We start from the raw sequence: 19,339 nt of genomic DNA, 5'->3' as shown, positions 1-19,339 counted from the left end.
GGTATCTGGTAGACGATGTGGCCCCGTCATGGTTCAGTGTGGAATCAAAAGTATTTTGTGTTTGGATCAAAGTTCTAACTCTAAACGTCATGTAACTAACCAACACAGATGAACTTTCATGATGACAGTTTCTTCTGTATCTGTATCTGTATAGCCGGTATAACTGTCCTTAGGGGTAATATCAGCTTCTTTCAGGTCTTGTCAAACAAGGATTAAGCAATAGAAAAATGCCACTTATTGAACCGTTGGTTGTTTTCAGAATGGATGAAGACCAGCCTGTGGACTTTGATGTGGACTCCTTCAGTCAAGCCATGGAGAGAATACTCGGTAAGTCACCAGAAAGCCATTGTAAGCCAATAATAGATTCAAATTAAAAAAAAAAATGGGGAAGAAAGACTTCTGTGATGTACTAGACTGGTCCTATATCCCTACCTAGTAATTACCTTCCTCTATCAATACTGAGAAATGTAAATTGCTTTATTTCCAGGCTTGACCAATGGGAGGATAGATGAGGATGATGATGATGATGATGATGGTCTGATGGAGTCTGAGTCTGACAGCTCCGAGGAGTCGGAAGGTAGTGGGACATTGAATTTTTATATTATCTACATCTGTATTGAACAATCTATGAAGAAACTGTAAGGCTTGTAGAAATCTCAACAAGTACATGTAAAAATGGAAGATGAAGATCACTCAAAACTGTACTCATTTACTATGATTCAGTGCCCCCCCCCCCACATGTTACAATGTCTATTTTTTGGCCAATTTCTACCCTTTCCAGCTGCTTCTGGAGCCTAGTAGAGGCTAGTACTCATTTGAATCCATCAGCCAAGACAGGAATTGTAGGCCATGATGTATTTTACATGTGAATATGTATCTTACTGAATGGTTGTCATGCCACAACACAAGTCAGCCATTCTGGCTGCTATGTTTGCAATGGTGTTGAAAATAAATGTTTTGTATATATTCATATTAAGCTTGTTTTCTTACTCAGATGAAGGGGAGTATGAGATCGGTGCAGCCGGTACAGAGGACGCTGCCATGACAGACTACATGGACCAGATGGACCAAGAGCTGGCCACAACTCACGTCGGGAAGAGCTTCGAAAAGGAACCTAAACAGGTAACTGTGTTTGTTAGGGATTACATTTGGGTGTAGTTTGTTTGTTTTCTGTTTTATAACAATCACCAAGCATTGATTTTGAGTTTTGTCACAAATTTGTCCCAATGAGAATACATGTTACATAATATTTGTATTCATCATCAAACATGATACTCATTGGTTACTTGTAAAAAAAGTAGTAAACACTCAACGATTAAAGGGTTCCAGCTACTTTTGTTTTATGATTTCTATCTTTTGTTGGTACACATCGTTATCATACATTTCCATATCAGAAAGCAAAAAGGAATAAACATCAGGCATCTTACTAGCTTTCCTGTGGCTGTAACAGAAATCATTAAATTTTCCATTTTCTGCAGGCAAAACCCACTCCTCCAAAAGACCTCCCCATGGACAGCACCAACAGCAGTAAACATCATGGAGACCAGGCAGGTGACGATGATGATGATGATGATGATGATGATGTCACGCCTGTGAATGTTGACTTGAACTTGGTGAAGAACCTTCTGGAGTCGTACAGCTCCCAGCAGGGTCTGGCCGGACCTGCCACAAACATCCTCGGGTCCATGGGGGTTAAACCGCCTGAGGATGCGGATGAACTGGACTGATGAGGCAAAATCATGAATTCCTTCTGCTATAGCTTTCAGAGACTGCAAATTTTGCAGACAGTATAGTTTGCTCAAATGTACTGAATCTATCTTGTGCCACAAGTAACATCTTTGGCTCCAGAAGATGCAGATGAGTTGAACTGATGGAAAGCTGTGAATTGTGCAAGTCCTCTGTAAAAACTCAGACACTGCAAAGTTTTTGCAAAGGCAGCATATCTTCCATGAGTTTCTTGGCCAAGCTTGTTCTCACAGTAACATCCTTGGCATCATTCATAGAATCCATGAGCTGGACTGATTGAAAGCCCAAGGCTTCTGTGCTGTGATTTTGGCAGATTTTCTGGCTCTGGTTAATCTGCTAGTAACATCCTCCATACCATGGGAGGTTAAACCTCCAGAGGATGCAAAAAAAAATAAACGATATAGAGCCATGAGTTGCCAGAGGGCTGCTCAGTGATAAGTCAAAACTGAAGAACACACAAAGAGTGTAAACTTCTCAAGATAGCACACATGTACTTACTATTATCATGCTTTTGCCCCTTTATACATCTTGGAGAGGGCAAAGATTGAAATTTGTGCTAAAACAATGGATAAGCGGACGGTATGAGACCAAAAGCTAACACAGAATATTTGACTGTACAAAGAAGTCACAAAGCTCTGCAGAGGTTGTACAATACCCCTACTGCATGTGCCCTAATGTGTTCTTTGTGGTAGAAGTTAAGGCTTGCAATCTGCCTATTTGAAGATTGAAAGCATATAGCTAGAGGGACTACCTTATCATGAATTATTTCAGCGATTGCCCGTTTTTGGCAGATTAAGACTAATATGGCAGCTGTTCCCACAAGTATATTTTCTGATGGGGAAATTTTTACTTATTACTCTGGAACAATGATGTATATAACTGCACAACTGTTTTCTCCTAGCTAAGCAATAATTCTAGGCGAATAAGGACATTGCCTGTTATCAAAGTGTTCTGCATTTTTGCTGCAAAGAAATCTGGCTATAGGAAAGAAGGTAACGTTACATGTATGTCCAAATTGTGAATTCTAAAAAAACTGTGCATAGTTTATGTCAAATAATGTATATCTTTGGATAGAAAGTGTTTTGATAAATAGAGGTCTAGGAAAATTTATTTTTCAGCAGGAGCAAAATATATGTACTCAAGTCTGTGTTTAATGCCATAGCTGTCTTGAATGTGTACATGCTCTCCCAATGGCAATGTGTTGCAGCTTATGTCATAATTAAAGTGTTGGCAGTCATTGACAGCTATTTGCAACTTTGCTTCATGTGAAATTTATATCAGAGTGTCTTAATGGCAAAGAAGGAATGCAGTCCTAGACTAAGATTTTTTTCTTTATTTTTTTTAAAGAGTGATCTAGTTTTCTTGATCTTTGCTAGGACCGTTTGAGGAGCGGCACTTTGTTGATAGTAACTGTCGTGATAACTCTGACCACAGTCCTCCCGACATGCACCACCGCCTGCTCCTTCCGTACCACAAACTCTTCCAGTGCCTTCAGGCAACCCTCCACGAAATCTTCCTCCTTAACTCTTGGGAAGAAGTCTTGGCGCGCGCTCGCAGCCGTCTTGGTGTCTGTAGCGAAGTGTCGCCGTCTGCTGAGGGCATAGTGACCCAGAAGGACGCTTAGATCAGGTAGTTTCCGCTCGTCTTCGTCTAGAACAGATTCTTCCTCCTCTTCTGTTGTACCGAGTTTTCTTCGTTCTATGAGCTTGTCGAAACTGTAGGTACGGTTGAGAGCGTAGAAAGGAGGCGTCTTGTCCCCGGTTGAGTCGGACACTTGGGAGTTTGAGTTCTCAGAGAAATAGTTGGTGTTGTCATTTTGGCGGAGGATGGACCTAGGTGCGGCTAGGTCGTCTTCTGGGGTCGCAATCTGCACACTGGATTCGCTGTCTTCGGCGGACACGGCCTGGCGTCGGGTTTTCTTAAGGCGCTGGGCTTCCTTTAAGCGGGTTACTATGTCCAGAACCTTTGCTGTAAAACAGACAACATGGTTAAGAGTTGTGGATCTATGTGAACATGTGGCTTTGACGTGTAATTGTACAAATATGGAGAGAGCTAATTATGGCTTTGCTTCTTGTGACTAGTACCCTTGCAAAGCAACAATTTTCCTTTATAAATTGCCAGACCTAAAGTTTAACACGGTTACAACTTTGTACTTCCGTTTATGTCAATACAAATAGAATAAGATAAATGCTATTCAAAACGAAATATGACTATGTTGTAACAATGTTCGGGAGAGGCAAACTGTTCTCTCCAGCAGACCAACTCCCCTGGCATGTTATCTCTCTATTTGGCCGATTTCTACTCTTTCAGCCGCCTCCCGAAGCCTGGTAGAGGCTGGAAGATTTTTCGTACATGTGTCCTTTGTGACTTACACCTGTTCGTCCTTACCTTTTGGGGGCGATTTCTCTACAACTTTATCCTTGTCGTCTGAACTCTGCAGCGCGGTAAGGGAAGACGGCCTGTCCTTTCTCGGCGTCCCGAAGGTTGGCGGAAGCCTCGGGTAGCAGGAGGGTTCCTTGTCAGACTGTCCGCTTTTAGAGCCGCTCTTGGAAGGGTGGGGCGAAACTGCCCTTGGCGGGACGAAGTCTGTACCAGATTCCGGCTTAGCGAGAGCCTCTACATCAAAGCAGACAAACTTCCCCTTCGAGCTTCGCGTACAAAACTCCAACTCTTTCTCCGACGAGGATGTATTAACGTTAGTAGTAGACGATGTACCGAAACTGAAGACGTCGGGAGTAGGGGATGACGTGTATGAGTAGTTGGCGGAGTCTCCGAGTTGAGTCGAGGCGTAGCTGTCGGCAGTTTGTCTTCCGGATTCGTTAAAAATCTCACATGTTGAGGAGTCAAGCGGCGACTTTCTTAGTCTTGTATTAACGGTACTATCGCCTGTGACCAGAGTCAGTGACCGAGACTGGTTCTGTAGGTTGCTAGATGCGGTGGTCGCGGCTGTGGCTAAGTCCGAAGGCCACGACATGGATCTTTTCGAGAGGAAGGACACCAGGTTTTCCACCGAACGTTCCACCAGCACAGGGTCGCTTCTGAACATGGCTAGGTGTGGGGACGTCTTGGGAGAAATTGTTGTTGGTTGCTCATCTTTTGGGGTCTGTGAAGACAGCCCGTAGTAGATAAAGGCCAGCCGCATGTCGTGTTTTGTATGGCCCTACAGAATGCAAGTAAAACCAGACACTTAAAAAAACAGCATGAAACCCATGACAATGAAATACAACAATTCTTTGATATAACCCTCGATCCCAGTTCGACCGCGGATCGGATCGCCCGACGGTATTTTATTTATGTCATACCTATTCGAGAAAATACGCCTTTCCATGCTAAATGAGCCAAAATTTGGTCGCCCTAGCCGAAACAAAAAAGTGCAACAACATCAATGCCAACATCAGAATCCGGTATTCGAATTTTCGATTACGGCACATGCGGCTCAAGCGAAACGCGTTCGAATTACTCTATGTATGGAACATTTTGAAGCCCGTGTGATAACCAAATAGAACCCCGAGCTGTAACGCTAGTTATCACACGGGCCGGAACACCCGTATCAAACAAACATTATTGCGACCCAGGTATATGGCATAACATCAACTGAGCAAAAACAATATGTTTCCTTCTGCAAAGATAAACATAATTACCAAGTGATGGCCAGCGCGAATTGCTCTTATAGTACGAAGGCCCACAACGACACTTCCATACACCTCTTCCACAGCGCGCTGCGACAGCGCGGTGTAGAAGGGCTGTGGAAGAGGTGTATGGAAGTGTCGTTGTGGGTCTTCGTATTATAGCAACCTGCCTTTGTTTTGGCTTCCACGATTTCCGTCTCAAATTCGTGCAGTTTTCCCTGGCGCTTGAGGCCGTAGAACACCTCCATCAGTCGCTGGAGAAGCGCCCCCTCGCAAATTCTAAGTGAACTGTAGTCGTCCCATCTATCCGAGTAGACGAAGTCCCAGAACTCTCCTGAAAGACATCAGGATATTGAGTACGGTGTATGCATTGCACAAAAGGTTTAACATAGATCATAAAAGTTTATGTGTTTTTAGCCTTTCCCCGACAAATGTATGCACACACACACAACCACACAAACATACCTGCCCTTGGTGCTGAACACCATCCACACACAAACATGCCTGTCCTCGGTACTGAACACTATCCACACATATTCAAACATGCCTGTCCTTGGTGCTGAACACTATCCACACACACAACCACAAACGCACAAACATGTCTGTCCTTGGTGCTGAACACCATCCACACATAGCCTTTCCCCGACAAATGTATGCATGTACACGTATGCATGCACACACGCACACACACACACACACACACACACACACACGCACACACACACCAAGTGATTGTATATGCTTCACCTTCTCCCATCTGTTCCGTAGGGTGCTGATGTTGCCCGTCGTACCGTTCTAACCACACCTCGGACTCCGCCGGCCGGAAGTCGTTAGGATCGCACTGCTGAATCATCCACAGCTGCAGTTCCTATGGGAGGACAGAGAGGGCGCACACGATGGTCACACTCTGCTACTATGGAGATCGAATCCCCGAACCCGAGAATCTTGTTCGATGTGACATAATTCGAACCGAACGGTTCCATCCGGGGTTACTCGAGGTCATTTACAGAAAACCCTCTACAACGCGCTACTTCAAGTCCTTTTTTTTACATGGGGATGGAACCACCGAACAGACAAAACCACCTTTCCACAAATATGAAACGTTTCCAAGAGGTTACATCTATGTCGTGATGTGTGTGTACGTGTTTGCATGTATGTGTGCCCGTGTGTCTGTGTCTGTCTGTATGTCTGTGTACTTTCTTGAAGTCTGCCATCGCTGGTTGCCTTGTAATGTAACGTTACATGGCGTTAGCCAGGCTAATATGGTTATCAACTTCTCTTCATCCTAATCACATGAGGCACCCCAGGGGTATATATTATTACTCCGGACTGAAAAGGTCAACGCGATTACACAAAGCCCTAATTACATCCAGTCACTATCTGCCCTCCAAGGGAGCTTTTGGTATACAAACTACGCTATACACAATATAGATAACTCAGTTTAACATGAATACACCACGGATAGGATTGCAGATTAATCTTTTTTTACTACAAACCCTCCACCCCCCACCGCGTAATAGTTTGGTTCCTGCTCTTGACAACTCGAATGAGATTATGTTACATTGGATTAAGGAAAACCATTAGGAAGGAAATGCCATTTAAGGTGCCCAACGCAGTTTTTAGAGCTTGAAAAACAGATTTTTCAAAGTCAATATTCTAGTCATTTATATACATACTAAGTTGAAACAACGCTATCCCAATGCATGTCGATATTCATGGAGTAAAAATGAAGAAAATTGTGGCGGAATAAACGGTTACTGGTAGGGTCCAGCCCCAAAATTGCATTGGACACTTTTAACATTGGTTGTGAAATGGAATGGAATGTATGTCAACCTGTTTGCCTACAATCTGATGGTCATTATTAGTAACACTGAACGAGAAGTTAAATTTGCCAATGGTAGTAAAATACCCGTTAAGTGCGAGTAATTTTTACTTTGCAAACAGTACTGGACTTTACAATGACAATAAATAAAATTCAAGTCCACTAATTTCATTTTATTACTACCATAATTGTCAAGTCTGGAAATTTACAACACAATTTACAGTCATCAACATCACACTTGATCAAGACCATTTATAATTCTATGGCTGTACTACTATTATAGCCTGGATGCCATCCCCAGTAGTATTCGCCCGCTAGCTTACAACTGAACATGTGGTAGCTAGCGACATTATAGAGCGGGCGAATACTATTATGATATGACTACCATTGGTAAACCTTACGTTTCGTGCAGTGTAATATGCCGTGTGAATCGACCAGTTATTGTCTGTGATATGTCTGAGCGGACAATACATTTTTCATCTCGTGTGTGTTTGATGACGACTACTTTGTGTTTTATGAAATGTCCTCACGACATGTATATATAACCAGGCAACTGAACTGTGGCAGTATAAAGGAGGATACAATTGGGAAGACACTTTTATGTATATCGCCACATAGGTATTGATACGTATAGGGACACGTCATTTAGTTGAGCAGTTCTTTTTAAAGCTGTCTTCTTTTAGTCACGGTATATATAGCAACGAACGAACTTGACATGCCCGCTATTTTGATCAGTTTGAATACCAAGTCGGTAGCAGCATTGGTTTGTTGTAACTAGTGTCACTATTGTTGGTATGTCATTTGAAAACTAAGGTCTTGTAAAAGTATCGAATCGACTTTGGGTTTTGAAATGGACGTTGGTTTCTTACATGTGTGTCTTTACTACTCTCCAAGCAGAGGTGAGGGTTTTGGGTTTATTTTTGGCTGAAAAAAATCCAGTGCAAAAAGAAACCCCCAACGAAAAGCCTAAAAATAACCCTAAAACCCAAACCTCTACTTGGAGAGCATGTCTTTACAGTTTACACGCTTAGCAACGTTGTAGGCCCCATACGTATACTGTTATAAAAACCTTTGCTGCATCGAAATGCCGACACTAATAAGACATCGTCAGGTGAGATCTCCTCACCTGCCTACCCATGCATGTATCTTATCCTGGTTGCCATCCTCCGTAGTTTTCGCCCGCTCCCTAATGTCGGTGGCTACCACCGTACTACCAGCGACGTTAGAGAGCGGGCGAAAACTACGGAGGATGGCACCCAGGCTACCCATATCTCACCTTGATCAGATCCTCCTCATGATCCACCAGCAGGTTGACGTTGAAGCGCACCTGTTTCTTTGTCGTCGCCAGGTAGCGTCGCACCTTGCCGTACAGCGTCCCGCGTATCTCTGCACTAGTCATAGTGGGCCCTTCTAGCTCTGACAAGGAGTAAAGAGACTCTTTCTGCACAACCAAGCCTTCTCAGTCACTGACGAAAGCTAGTGGATACTAGCTGAAACCTCTGACCGTTTCCAAAGTCATATCCAGTTGCTCGAGTAACTACTTTTTGGCTTAACCAAGTCTTCAGCCGATGTTTCGGTTACCGTCTGTCACTTTCCTCAGGGTAATTCTGACTGGTTCACATTGCACTGCAGCACAGGTGTCACTGCTATGGATGCATTCCCAAACGTACAATGTTTACATATCTACACATATGCGTGGTTACAGGGAACTGTATCTACAATGCGGTCCCAAACGTACAGGAGTTGAATATATACAAAAACTGTGGTCAGTTGTTGCCCTGAGGAAGGTGACAGACGGTCACTGTTAAAACGTCGAAGGCTGAATAAAAGACTTGGTTGTGTAGAAAGAGTCTCTTTACTCAGTGACTTACCAACCTGATGAAACTATTCACGGAAAGCTCTGTCAAGGGTTCTAACAGTCAGAGAAATGATATACAACAACCTCCTTTGTTCCCGCCGGTAAGATTTAACGTTATTTTCAACAGGTGACAACCGACCCGGGCGTCGCCGCCGTTTGGAACAATAGAACAATAACAGTTTGACGTCATTCGGTGACCTTACACGACCCCGGGACGTCCGTCACTGTTTGTGGATACACAGTTGAGGAGGCAGCGTTTTAATTTCAACATGACGTTCAACTAACCTGTACTGTGTTTGGTGATAATATTGGCCACTGTATAGCCTCTACCAGGCTTCGGCAGACTAGTCTACAGTGGCTAGCCTAGTGCCTAGAGTAAGAATTGGCCAAATAGAGAGATAACATGCTAGAGGAGTTGTTCCGGCTAGAGAGTACAGTTTGCCGCACCACAAGTCTTCAGCGGACTAACTCCCCTGGCATTTTATCACTCTATTTGGCCAATTTCTACTCTAGGCACTAGTCTAGCCACCGTAATGTACTGTATGATTGACGTGATTGTGATGCAACTGCTAACGTTGATTCACCTTAGTTGACCCCTAGGCCTTGCGTCACGTGCAATATCTCTTTGTTACTCACAAAAAGTAGTTTGCTCTGAATGCGAAATTTCTTTGGGAATCTTAATCATAATGGCTTTCTTCTCTTAATTCCTTCAACTGTGCCTTTCCGAAAGGGCTTTGATTTAATATTTCAGTAACTGCACCCTTTCGGTATATATGAGATGTAAAATGCGCTGGGAACGAGATTATACGTCACAGAACATTCGAACAAGAACACAGAACGATGTTCTATCGAACGTGCCCTTGTGATGACAGTAACGGTAATGGCGGCACGCTGAGAATGCACGCTGAGGGACAACAGGACAACAAGAAATGCCTGTTTCTCTGGCGGTGTCTCTACTATGCACGCTTGCAGTTTTAGGTAAGTACGTATACGTCTAGTGATCAAGTGGCAAAGACACAGAGATAAGTTTTTGCTGACTTTTACGTTGCTTTTTTTTAGAGAAGTGCTAACGTCACTTGTGTTTGTTTTGATGTCAACAATTCTTTACCAAATGTATCAGTCTATCGCAGACCTATTGTACTGCCCCGCTAAATGATGAACTTTAGAACCATATACAAAGTCGACATCTTTTCTTCCGTTACAAACATTTGTTTTGAGTCAACACGTAGTATATACGTATACATTACAACGTTTTCACTAAGCTAGTCTACAAAATAATACCAGCCTATACTAGTATTCGAAAGACCAGTTACAACAGGTACTGTAGAAGCCAGTTTGTTAGACTGTCTTTTGAAACAGGAGCAATGATAAGTGATTCAGCGTTATCACTGTACTGTCTGTGTTCAGTTCTATTTCCACTTAACAAAACATGTTACTTGGCTTCATCTATTCCTATAGTTCTGCCTACAACTGGTTTTATCCCTGAAAGATACTGGGAAGGAACAGAGACGTGGCCAGACTATGTGGACTATCCTTCAGAAACATCACCATTCTACAGCACCGAAAAAGACGACCAACAAGAGTACGGAGACTACAGCAAACATGGTGTAACTGGTCGCACTGGGAAATACCAAGCGCCTACAAGACCATCTTCACATCCTAGCAACACACATGCTGCGGGACCAAGACAGCGAAACTTTCTTTTGGATAGATTGCTGTCAAAATCTTCCAACATGAAACACAGGGACAAGGTACAAGACTATCAACTTGGACTTGATGTCATACCGGCTGTGCACAAAAAGTCGCCACTATCCCCTGAAGTCCTTAAAGACAATTTAAGGAACCGGGAAAGGACATCTTCTAAGACTAAAGCTTTCAGACCACCTGTTATTCCTATGAGACCCAATTTCATCAACGCCTCTGAACCCATCCAAAATAACGCGCGAAACTCTTCGCCAAACGACTGTATGATAAACGTCATCTACGCGTCATCTCTGACGTTTCTCGTCACCGTTGCCATGGTGATGCTCCTCTACCTCGTCCTAGTGCGCATGTTCAGACGGCGCCGCTTCAAGCCCCACGATTGGTGGATGGCGGGTCAGGGGTCAGAGAAGGGCGACGATGACGTCATGAGCCTGTTCAAACCGTTGTTTCATCTGGCAGAGGAAGACGAAGTGTTTCAAATCGGAGGGACACCTCGGTTTGTTTGTTTGTTTATTTGTTTGTTTAAGGAACCTCCAATTAGTGACAATTTACCGCTACTTTTCCTGGAGTCCTCTTACATACATTATAGAATACAAACATTACTAACATTATTAAGTTTTTACATTCACTTTTAACTACTGTCAAAGAAAACTTGTGTCATTTACATTTGCCATATAATGAATGAATGAAGACTTTTATTGTACACACATACCCGCTGGGTTAAGTACAGGTCACAACAAAAGGATGGAATATAGATAACGTTACATATATACATCGTCAAGTAGTTACAATTAAGTACATTCGGTTTCTTTTCGTTTCTTAGTAGTATAGTAATCTAAATGGTGAAAAGGTAAGAACAGGTATGTAACGTATGTTTCAATATAGAATGTTTGTCTAAGCTCATTAGAGATATAAATTTATCTGTACAGCTTAGATGTATGAAGAAGGGGAACATAGGTTGTATCAGATTATAAAGATCTGCTCTCATAATAATGATAATACAGTAAACGTCATTGAAGTAACTTTGCAAAGTGTAACGTCAATCGGTAACCTCATTCAACAATATTACATACCTAGGTCAGGCACGACATCGTCTTCTGAGGAGGATTCGCTCATGAAGAGTCTCAACAAGAAAAACAAGAAGTTGACAAGAGCGCAAGAGAAGAAGGGACCTGGTGAAATGGACGCACAGCAGAATTTGAGAGAAAGTCGCACAGAGAGATGGGTGGAGAGTGTTTCACAACTAACTCATGACCAGGGCACCCAGGGCTAGAATCGTAAAGTATTATATTGCAAAACAAACTAGATGTTTGCACCTCTATCCATGATATTATATTTCTGTGGCTTTATGATATTATGCACTTATTTTTAATATCACACCCAACCACTTAAGAAAAAAGATTTTATTTCTTTAAAAAACATGTATTTTTCACATAGACAGCGACAATGTAACATCTTCGTACATCTTTGTAACAGTTGATAACGAAATTAGACAGACAATATAGTAAACTCAGTGTGTACAACCATCAAATCCACAATGCCTTGCATTTCTATGAGTGGTTTATGTGAAATCACAATTTGCACAATTCATTAAAAGTGCACGCCAGAGCTGGATTGTACATTTCTGCATAAAAACACATTAAATATAAAGCCTTTGTTGTCTCAAAGAAAATATAGATCTGTCATAGACAACATAATAAACGCGTGTCGATGTCACTGATAGCATTGAGCAGGTAAGTAAGCAAGTAATAACACCAACGTTAAAACTTATACCAAATACGGTCATAATACAAACTCCTTTATTTTCCACAATAAGTGACCGTTAAGCCCATATTGGTGCCGTTTGAAAAGTACTGTTAAACGCAACCCTGAAGTGACATGATAGAGAAAGGTTCCTGATCAACCATGAAAACTCTTTTTTGTACACAATAAATTGATTATCACGTCGAATGCGACGCTCGTCATGTATTTGTCTCAATCTTATTTTTACGGTCCAAGTTCAAAGATAGAAATCGTATACTTTATCAAACTTAACTAAAGATAAGAAATTCATGTGCTCTTCTTGAGTCGTATCTGGTGGCCATAAAGTTACTGCCGAGGTCATGACTTGGCTAGCTGCTAAACTTGAAGATAAAATGACCATCTTGGTATCAATTGTGTTCTTATCCCATTAATCTATTCTTATCTATATCATCAGTATCACACTCCTTTTTTTTCAGGTTCCCTGGATACATAAAAAGACATTTCGGAACAAGACCTTGTAAACGCAGATACAAGAAGTAGAACAAATTAAATAGAGGTAAAAAAACGGACTTATAGTCTAGACACCTAAATAACAGTAGATACCAACAGTCCCACCACATACAGTCTGTTTAAAAAAATATAGGCCGTCTTTAGTGGAGTCCATTGTTGAGAAGTCGTCACAGACCATCCAGTGAGTCCTTCCACTTCCGTTCGCCTGTGCGAGAGTTGAAGTAGTAGCCTCTGCCGGTGTCTGTAAAATAATGCAAAAGCAACAGTTACAGACCCATGCGTTCTATCCTCATCATCTATTCGTAAAATCATTTTCCCAGTACATATAGAATACTACACGGTGTATTTCGTAACACCCGAACTTTCCATGCAACATCCGAATCCGGTATTTGAATTTTCGAAATTCAAAGTGCAAGCGAAAACGCGCTCGAATCATCCAATCACGGCACATTTGGAAGCCCGTGTGATAACCATTACAAACCCATGCGATACCACTAGTTATGACAAAGGCTGGAACACCCGTATCAAACGTTATCGCGGCCCAGGTTTAACATAAAATTTGATGACGTCTAAAAGAAGAAGAGAAGACGCTACCATACCTGGGTCTCTCGCCTGCCCATCAAACGTGGCTCCATCCAGCGCGATGGTTTCCACATCGCCGTCACCACGGTTCGACTGGAACGGAACATGACATTTCTCTAAGACTAATATCGCTAAGAACACTTAAATTGATGAATCAGACGTACAACCTATACACGATAACAAAATTAACACAGTGACTATTTTTACTGTGGAATGAAGGGGAATTCAGCAAAGCAAACCTGAGAAGTGAGACCAACCAGCTTAAATTGCTTACCTTGGTTGAGTTGACCGGCTTGTCTGAAATTAGAGAATAGAAAGATATGTTAATACATAACGTAAATAACGTATTATATATACTAGTACTAACAGTCAGCTACATGTATTTTTCACCCATATGGATCAAAGAGAGAGAAAGAGACAGACAGACAGACAGACAGACATAGAATAGACAAAGGCAGACAAGGGGAAAAGACTGACAGTTTTAGTATTTACATACTTGAAGGCAACATCCCTTATTTGTACATTGTTGTACAGTGTTAAGACGCCTCCAAAGTAGTTTTAAGCATACGCCGATGAAGGTTAGACATCCAGGTAATAAGATACGCCAAAAAGCAGTTACTCAAGCAACTGGATATGATTTTGGAAACGGTCAGACATTTCAACTAGCATCCACTAGCTTTCGTCAGTGTCTGTGACAGTGCATTTCTCCTCTGGTCTCACAGTCACTGACGAAAGGTAGTGGATACTAGCTGAAACGTCTGACCGTTACCAAAATCATATCCAGTTGCTTGAGTAACTGCTTTTTGGAGTTTTACGCATACTTACTGCTCGTACTGCGTGGCGCTTTGAACCTGCCTGCTGCCAGGACCACCGCCGTGGAGTTCCCCAGCCCGCCGTCCTTCCACTTCCGCTGGCCCGTCTTCGTGTTGTAGTAGTACTCTCTGCCTGTCTCTGGAAGAGACAACGAATGTTTGTACCTGTATCTGTGTCTTTATTGTAGTTGTTGACCAGCAACACAGCTACAATGTGGCTCAGCACACAGTTTACTAGTGTTTCAAAGAAGCTTGTTGAGCCTATCGACTGTGAAAGTATAGGTAATAAATAAAGAGGCCTACAGACGGTGAGCTGAGATCAAATACAATTGATAGATGATATAAAAGGTATCTGTGGGATATTTTTCATCGTGTTGCCATCATTAAGATAGTGAGAACACAGTACGTACTCTCGTCTACAGCTTCCCCGTCAAACTCTGTCCTGTCGATATACACGACATCAGCCTTCCTCTTCGGCGGCGGCTGCTGGAAAACAACATATTACAACTGAAGTATCCTTTTCTTTAGCGAAACATTTACGCATTTTTTTAACGTGGATATAGTTGGGACCTAGTGGTTATTCGTATCGTATTACTACAGCAATACAGAATGAAATAATCTGTCCTGAAAAATAAATCAAATGACCGTCATAGTACGTACCTTTGTAGCATTGTTAGCCGGGACTGCTGTGATCACTACAGAAGCAAAATTGAGAAACACGGCATTAGAAAACACTGACATTGCAAAACCAACAACATCTAGAAGATAGACAGTGTCACATTGGTCTTTGAAAGGTATACTGAATACTTCGAAATTAAAAATAAATCATTAAAAGGTAAAGTACTTACGTGGTGAAGACCACCTCTGCTGTTTCTCAGGCTTCTCCTTTACGCTGTCTTTCTTGGAGATTTTCCTGCAGAGAGAAACACACCTTCATTACTCAAACTTGAGAAACTATATGTATTGGTCAATGTCGTAACCGTAAAACAGCACAGAGAGAGAGAGAGAGAGATGTGGAGACAAGATAGAGAGATACGAGATCAGGAGCAAACAGATACAGAGAAACAGAGACAGACAAAACGACAAGGAGAGACACAAAGGGCAAGGAAAATGAGACAGAAACATTGCCAGGGGGAGACAGACAGCGAATGACACACATACACATACACACGCGCACACACACACAAACAAACAAACAAACAAACACAACACACCCCTTGTTCCTCTTTCTCCTGCACCAGAGCACCAGGGCGACGGCGAGCGCCACCAGCAGCACGAAGAAGACGCAGCTGAGCACGACCAGCGCGATGGATGCCGGGTACTGGATCCAGGTGGTGGTGGTGGTGCCGTCATCGTAATCCTGAACCGTGATGGAGTCGGAGATGGTCAGCCCGGAACCTGGGGAGGGGGGCAAAACGCAAAGGGTTGTGCGGTTAGGTTTTGAGTCTTTCCATTGTCTACCCATCACTTTTCTTCCCAATAAAATTCAGGGTTGCGAAACGATTTACATTCGGTAGTGTGTTTTTTTTAACATTTATAACCCAGCAATTTTGATAACTGTTTGAGTTCTGACGACATTATTATCAACTCACTTACTTACTTATCCTAACTGCTTGCTGCTTCTCTGCATTTATGCCATTACTTTATACTTTATTAGGTAGGATATACACGTACGTTGTAGGCAGTTTTGTGTATGTGTTTTAGGTACGAGTATTTGGCGTATTTCTTCACGTATATTGGCCACGAGCCTGTGAGGCATATGAGGCAAATAAATAAATATAAACAATGTCATTTTCCCTGCTGCTAGCTACTGCTACCTGCCTTAGTTACTTAGGCCAGAAGCTGGCCCCTTATCCGTACGGTAGCTCCAGGAAGGTAGCACGGTCCCTAGCCGTGTCTATATACAGTTCCACTGCTACACTTACTGACCTTGTATGGTGCTGAGCATCTCGGCGTCTGTGAAGAACTCCTTGACGTTGTTGATGCCGGCGGCGGTGTCCGCGTTGTCGTTCCTCACGCCGTACACACGGGCAACCACCTCACTGGGGGTGGGAAAACGATGATTATTTCAAATGACAATAATGTTTCACACAATGAGTAAGCAGCTTAGTGGGGTGGATAAGTGCCGAAGAGATACGTTTAAGAAGAACAGATCTAGAAAATGAACAAGATTGCGCGTGCAAACAAAAATGGTTGAAATCTTCTGTGTTAGACTACTCGTAGAAAAGATGAGAGAAAAGAGTCGAAGCTCTTTGTATGGCTATCTGTTGACATTCTGTATCGTTTCCCAACTCTTTTAGCAGTCCGTTTGTTGGATTAAAGATCAATGAAATGGCGGTCTTGGGTACTTACAATGCCATGCATTTACACCACTTATGCTAAGCAGGCAATTTCTGAAGAATGGTCACTCGCTAGGGGTCTGCTAGAGTGAAAACGAAGTGAACACCTACCCTTGCGTGGTGAGCAGCCTCCTCCTGGTGGTAGTAATAACAGACACGTCCTTCCGGGTGATGTAAGCAAGCCCGGCCCGAGCGGTGGCGTACTGGGTCCGCAGGATGGTCGTCACCTGGCGGAGGAAAATACAAAATTTGTCAATCAATCAATTTTTATCCCAGTCAACCTGCCAATACAGTCTGAATATGTTGGCTTTGGCGTAAAGCGAGTAATATTATTGAGAGACAACCTGGCCTCATTAATGTGTATCTGTTTCTGTCGTTGGGGTGAGGTACTCAATGCTTGCTGTTTGAACTAGCTATTTCTCTCTCCCTCTCTCTCTCTCTGTCGCTCTTTCTCTCCCTCCCTCTCTCTGTCTAATAGTATATATCATATTATCTAATAGTATATATCTATACACACAAACTCACACGTACACACATGACAGATACAACGAGAGAGAGAATGGGGAGACGGAGAGAGATATTAGTAAACCAGCCTACCTCAGCTAAGAAAGCGTCCTTCTTGGTCCAGAACTCGTCCTCGGTCATGGCGAGCTCGATGTCCACCAGGGTTGTGGAGGGGGTGTAGGCGTCTATCCGGACCTGGGTCTGAGAGGACAGGGCAGGAGAACCGCCGTCTGTTCCTGTCATTGTCATGAGATAGGCCGTGCCGGTGGACAACGTCTGGTCGATCACCAGCCGGATGTTGCCTAGTGTAACATTGAGAGAAAGCAGAAGTCCAGTCAGAAGCTCTGAGGAAGGTGTCAGATTGACACCAAAACGTAAGCAAGGTAAAAGACAAAGACCCAATATCTTAGTTCCACGTTCAGTTAGAGCAAATCTTAACTGACTAAATGAATAGGATTTCTATTAAGTATGGTTTATGAACAGCCGGAAGTTGCCTGGTTTGTCGTTTTGCCAGTGGTCTGTGGTGTAGCTTCTCTGGTCGGTGACTAGGCATATGATGAAACTGGTGAAACGGTTATCAAAGAGGTTATTAAATCAAGCAGAAAGAAGTTATGGGTTTCTTGTTTTGCCAATGTCTGGACAATGACCAGCCAGATGAACCGAAGTGAAGTAGAAATTCTGGTCGAGTCTAGTAGGAAATGAATGTTGTCCAATTGCTGCCATTTGGCTTTCTTGTTTGTGTCAAAAATGTTGTTTTTTGTGTTTTATCATTTTACCTGTTGAGGTGTCCAGCTCGAACAGTTCAGGGTACTCTGCGGACTCTCCGTACGTCACGGTCCCGCTGGTCCCCTCGTCCGCGTCTGTAGCCGAGATCGTCACGATGGCCTGGCCGAAGTCACTCGTTGTGCCGCACTCCCCGCTAGGGAAATAAAGTACTGTAGTTTTCATCTTCAGTTTTAACGCAGCCAATGGATACATGACTGTATAGTTCTTATGATAAATGACATCACAAAAATGTTACCAAAGCTCATGTATAGATACAAACAACAGAAAGAATGATAAAAGCTGCATGATTACGTTCTGACCATTTACTGCTGCGATAGATTGAAATGCCTTGAGTGGCTTGAGTACCCCACTCATAGAAACAAATACAGGACAGACAATACTCATTTGCACTTATAAGTGGTGAAAGTCGTGTTAAGCGCCTTTCCCAAGGGCACAAGATCGGCGGCATGTCAGGACTCGAACCTGGGACCTCTAGATTCCGAGTCAAGCACTGCCGGTACGCCACACGACCCCACGTTATGCTACCTGTAAAAGCTGTTGACGAAGACAGGAGCGTTGTCATTCACGTCCGTGACGTCCACGAAGATGGTTGCCTCGGCTGACACAGCTGGCGGACCGGCACTGCGGGCGATCACCACAAACTGAATAGCGTCGTCTGTTTCACGGTCAGGCGGGAAGAGAACCTGCCGAGAAATTGGCGGGGGATTTACTTGACGTTTTTGTGTAATGTGCACAGTTCAGTGAGCAGTGATCCCGCCTCTAGACGCAGAAGTCGTGAGTTAAGCATCTTGGCTGTTGATGCTCACCCGGCTTGTACATTACTGAAAAGCGTCGCAGTCTGTTCAAAGAGCTTGGGGAATTTTTCCGGTAAAATGTTCCTGAAAATACTATATATATAGCCATGACCGGTGGAAGAGTAGCTGAACTGTTCATTGAATTAATTTTAGCTAGACCGTTTCGAGACTGCTTACCGTGATGGCTCCCGAGCTGGTGTTGGAGATCTGGAACAGGGTGGTCGCCTGGGCTCCGTTGTGTTCCGTAGCAGTGGAGATCTCAAACGTTACAGGAGCTAGAAATAATCGTCAAAATTAAAACTGTGCCTTTTAGTTATCAATTGCAGTTAAAGCTATCAGAGTCTTGAATATTTGTTCCATTTGTTTCTTTGCATCGACTAAAAAGCACTAGATTCAAATACACTGTGTATTTCATCGTATGATGAGGAAGGGAAGCCAAAAAACAAAACTTTTGGTCCCTTCGGGGAGAAGTAAATTCTAGTATATGAAACATCTACGATTGGACGAATC

At 43.0% G+C, this 19,339-nt stretch overlaps 4 protein-coding genes and 1 long non-coding RNA gene across 5 annotated transcripts in view; 2 read left to right on the top strand and 3 right to left on the bottom strand.

The window, feature by feature from the left end:
- The window catches only part of LOC109462859 (protein ecdysoneless homolog), a 9,428-nt gene extending 6,434 nt beyond the window's left edge, over positions 1-2,994 (top strand). The window contains 4 exon segments of the mRNA XM_019759497.1: positions 174-327; positions 488-577; positions 995-1,122; positions 1,479-2,994. Of these exon segments, the coding sequence (XP_019615056.1) occupies positions 174-327; positions 488-577; positions 995-1,122; positions 1,479-1,727 (621 nt within the window). The 3' untranslated portion in view covers positions 1,728-2,994.
- Positions 2,995-3,096: 102 nt separating this feature from the next.
- On the bottom strand, positions 3,097-8,596 carry LOC109462797. The gene is made up of 6 exons (XM_019759408.1): positions 8,474-8,596; positions 6,123-6,243; positions 5,542-5,709; positions 4,971-4,990; positions 4,135-4,906; positions 3,097-3,714 (listed from the first exon to the last, which is right to left on the bottom strand). Exons 1-6 carry the CDS (start codon positions 8,594-8,596, stop codon positions 3,119-3,121), a joined length of 1,800 nt encoding a protein of 599 aa, XP_019614967.1. The 3' UTR covers positions 3,097-3,118.
- Positions 8,597-10,522: 1,926 nt separating this feature from the next.
- On the top strand, positions 10,523-12,032 carry LOC109462660. Its single transcript, XM_019759219.1, has 2 exons — positions 10,523-11,255; positions 11,837-12,032. Exons 1-2 carry the CDS (start codon positions 10,789-10,791, stop codon positions 12,030-12,032), a joined length of 663 nt encoding a protein of 220 aa, XP_019614778.1. The 5' UTR covers positions 10,523-10,788.
- A 24-nt stretch (positions 12,033-12,056) lies between these two features.
- LOC109462891 lies at positions 12,057-13,891 on the bottom strand. The gene is made up of 3 exons (XR_002139784.1): positions 13,869-13,891; positions 13,612-13,687; positions 12,057-13,253 (listed from the first exon to the last, which is right to left on the bottom strand). It is a non-coding gene; the product is annotated as an uncharacterized LOC109462891 (long non-coding RNA).
- Positions 13,892-14,405: 514 nt separating this feature from the next.
- Positions 14,406-19,339, bottom strand: part of LOC109462658 (cadherin EGF LAG seven-pass G-type receptor 2-like) — a 10,261-nt gene continuing 5,327 nt past the window's right edge. The window contains exons 7-17 of the mRNA XM_019759218.1: positions 19,007-19,104; positions 18,561-18,718; positions 18,026-18,168; positions 17,343-17,551; positions 16,857-16,972; positions 16,336-16,448; positions 15,621-15,804; positions 15,255-15,319; positions 15,067-15,101; positions 14,817-14,892; positions 14,406-14,545 (exon numbers count right to left, since the gene is read on the bottom strand). Of these exons, the coding sequence (XP_019614777.1) occupies positions 14,406-14,545; positions 14,817-14,892; positions 15,067-15,101; positions 15,255-15,319; positions 15,621-15,804; positions 16,336-16,448; positions 16,857-16,972; positions 17,343-17,551; positions 18,026-18,168; positions 18,561-18,718; positions 19,007-19,104 (1,337 nt within the window). The remainder of the gene's footprint in view (positions 14,546-14,816; positions 14,893-15,066; positions 15,102-15,254; positions 15,320-15,620; positions 15,805-16,335; positions 16,449-16,856; positions 16,973-17,342; positions 17,552-18,025; positions 18,169-18,560; positions 18,719-19,006; positions 19,105-19,339) is intronic.

This window comes from Branchiostoma belcheri, unplaced genomic scaffold (genome assembly GCF_001625305.1).
Source record: "Branchiostoma belcheri isolate BF01 breed outbred unplaced genomic scaffold, Haploidv18h27 scaffold12, whole genome shotgun sequence".
Classification (NCBI taxonomy): domain Eukaryota; kingdom Metazoa; phylum Chordata; class Leptocardii; order Amphioxiformes; family Branchiostomatidae; genus Branchiostoma; species Branchiostoma belcheri.
Note: the sequence above shows the minus strand (reverse complement) of the source record. Positions and strands in the feature narration are given on the sequence as shown.

Excerpts from the sequence above, each read along its gene's own strand:
- LOC109462797 (XM_019759408.1), bottom strand. The coding sequence starts at position 8,596 with ATGACTAGTGCAGAGATACGCGGGACGCTGTACGGCAAGGTGCGACGC. Across the intron at positions 5,710-6,122 it reads TACGGAACAGATGGGAGAAG|GAGAGTTCTGGGACTTCGTC; the intron begins GTGAAGCATATA and ends GATGTCTTTCAG. Across the intron at positions 4,991-5,541 it reads GGAAGCCAAAACAAAGGCAG|GGTTATATCAAAGAATTGTT; the intron begins GTTGCTATAATA and ends ACTGGGATCGAG.
- LOC109462660 (XM_019759219.1), top strand. The coding sequence starts at position 10,789 with ATGAAACACAGGGACAAGGTACAAGACTATCAACTTGGACTTGATGTC. Across the intron at positions 11,256-11,836 it reads CAAATCGGAGGGACACCTCG|GTCAGGCACGACATCGTCTT; the intron begins GTTTGTTTGTTT and ends TTACATACCTAG.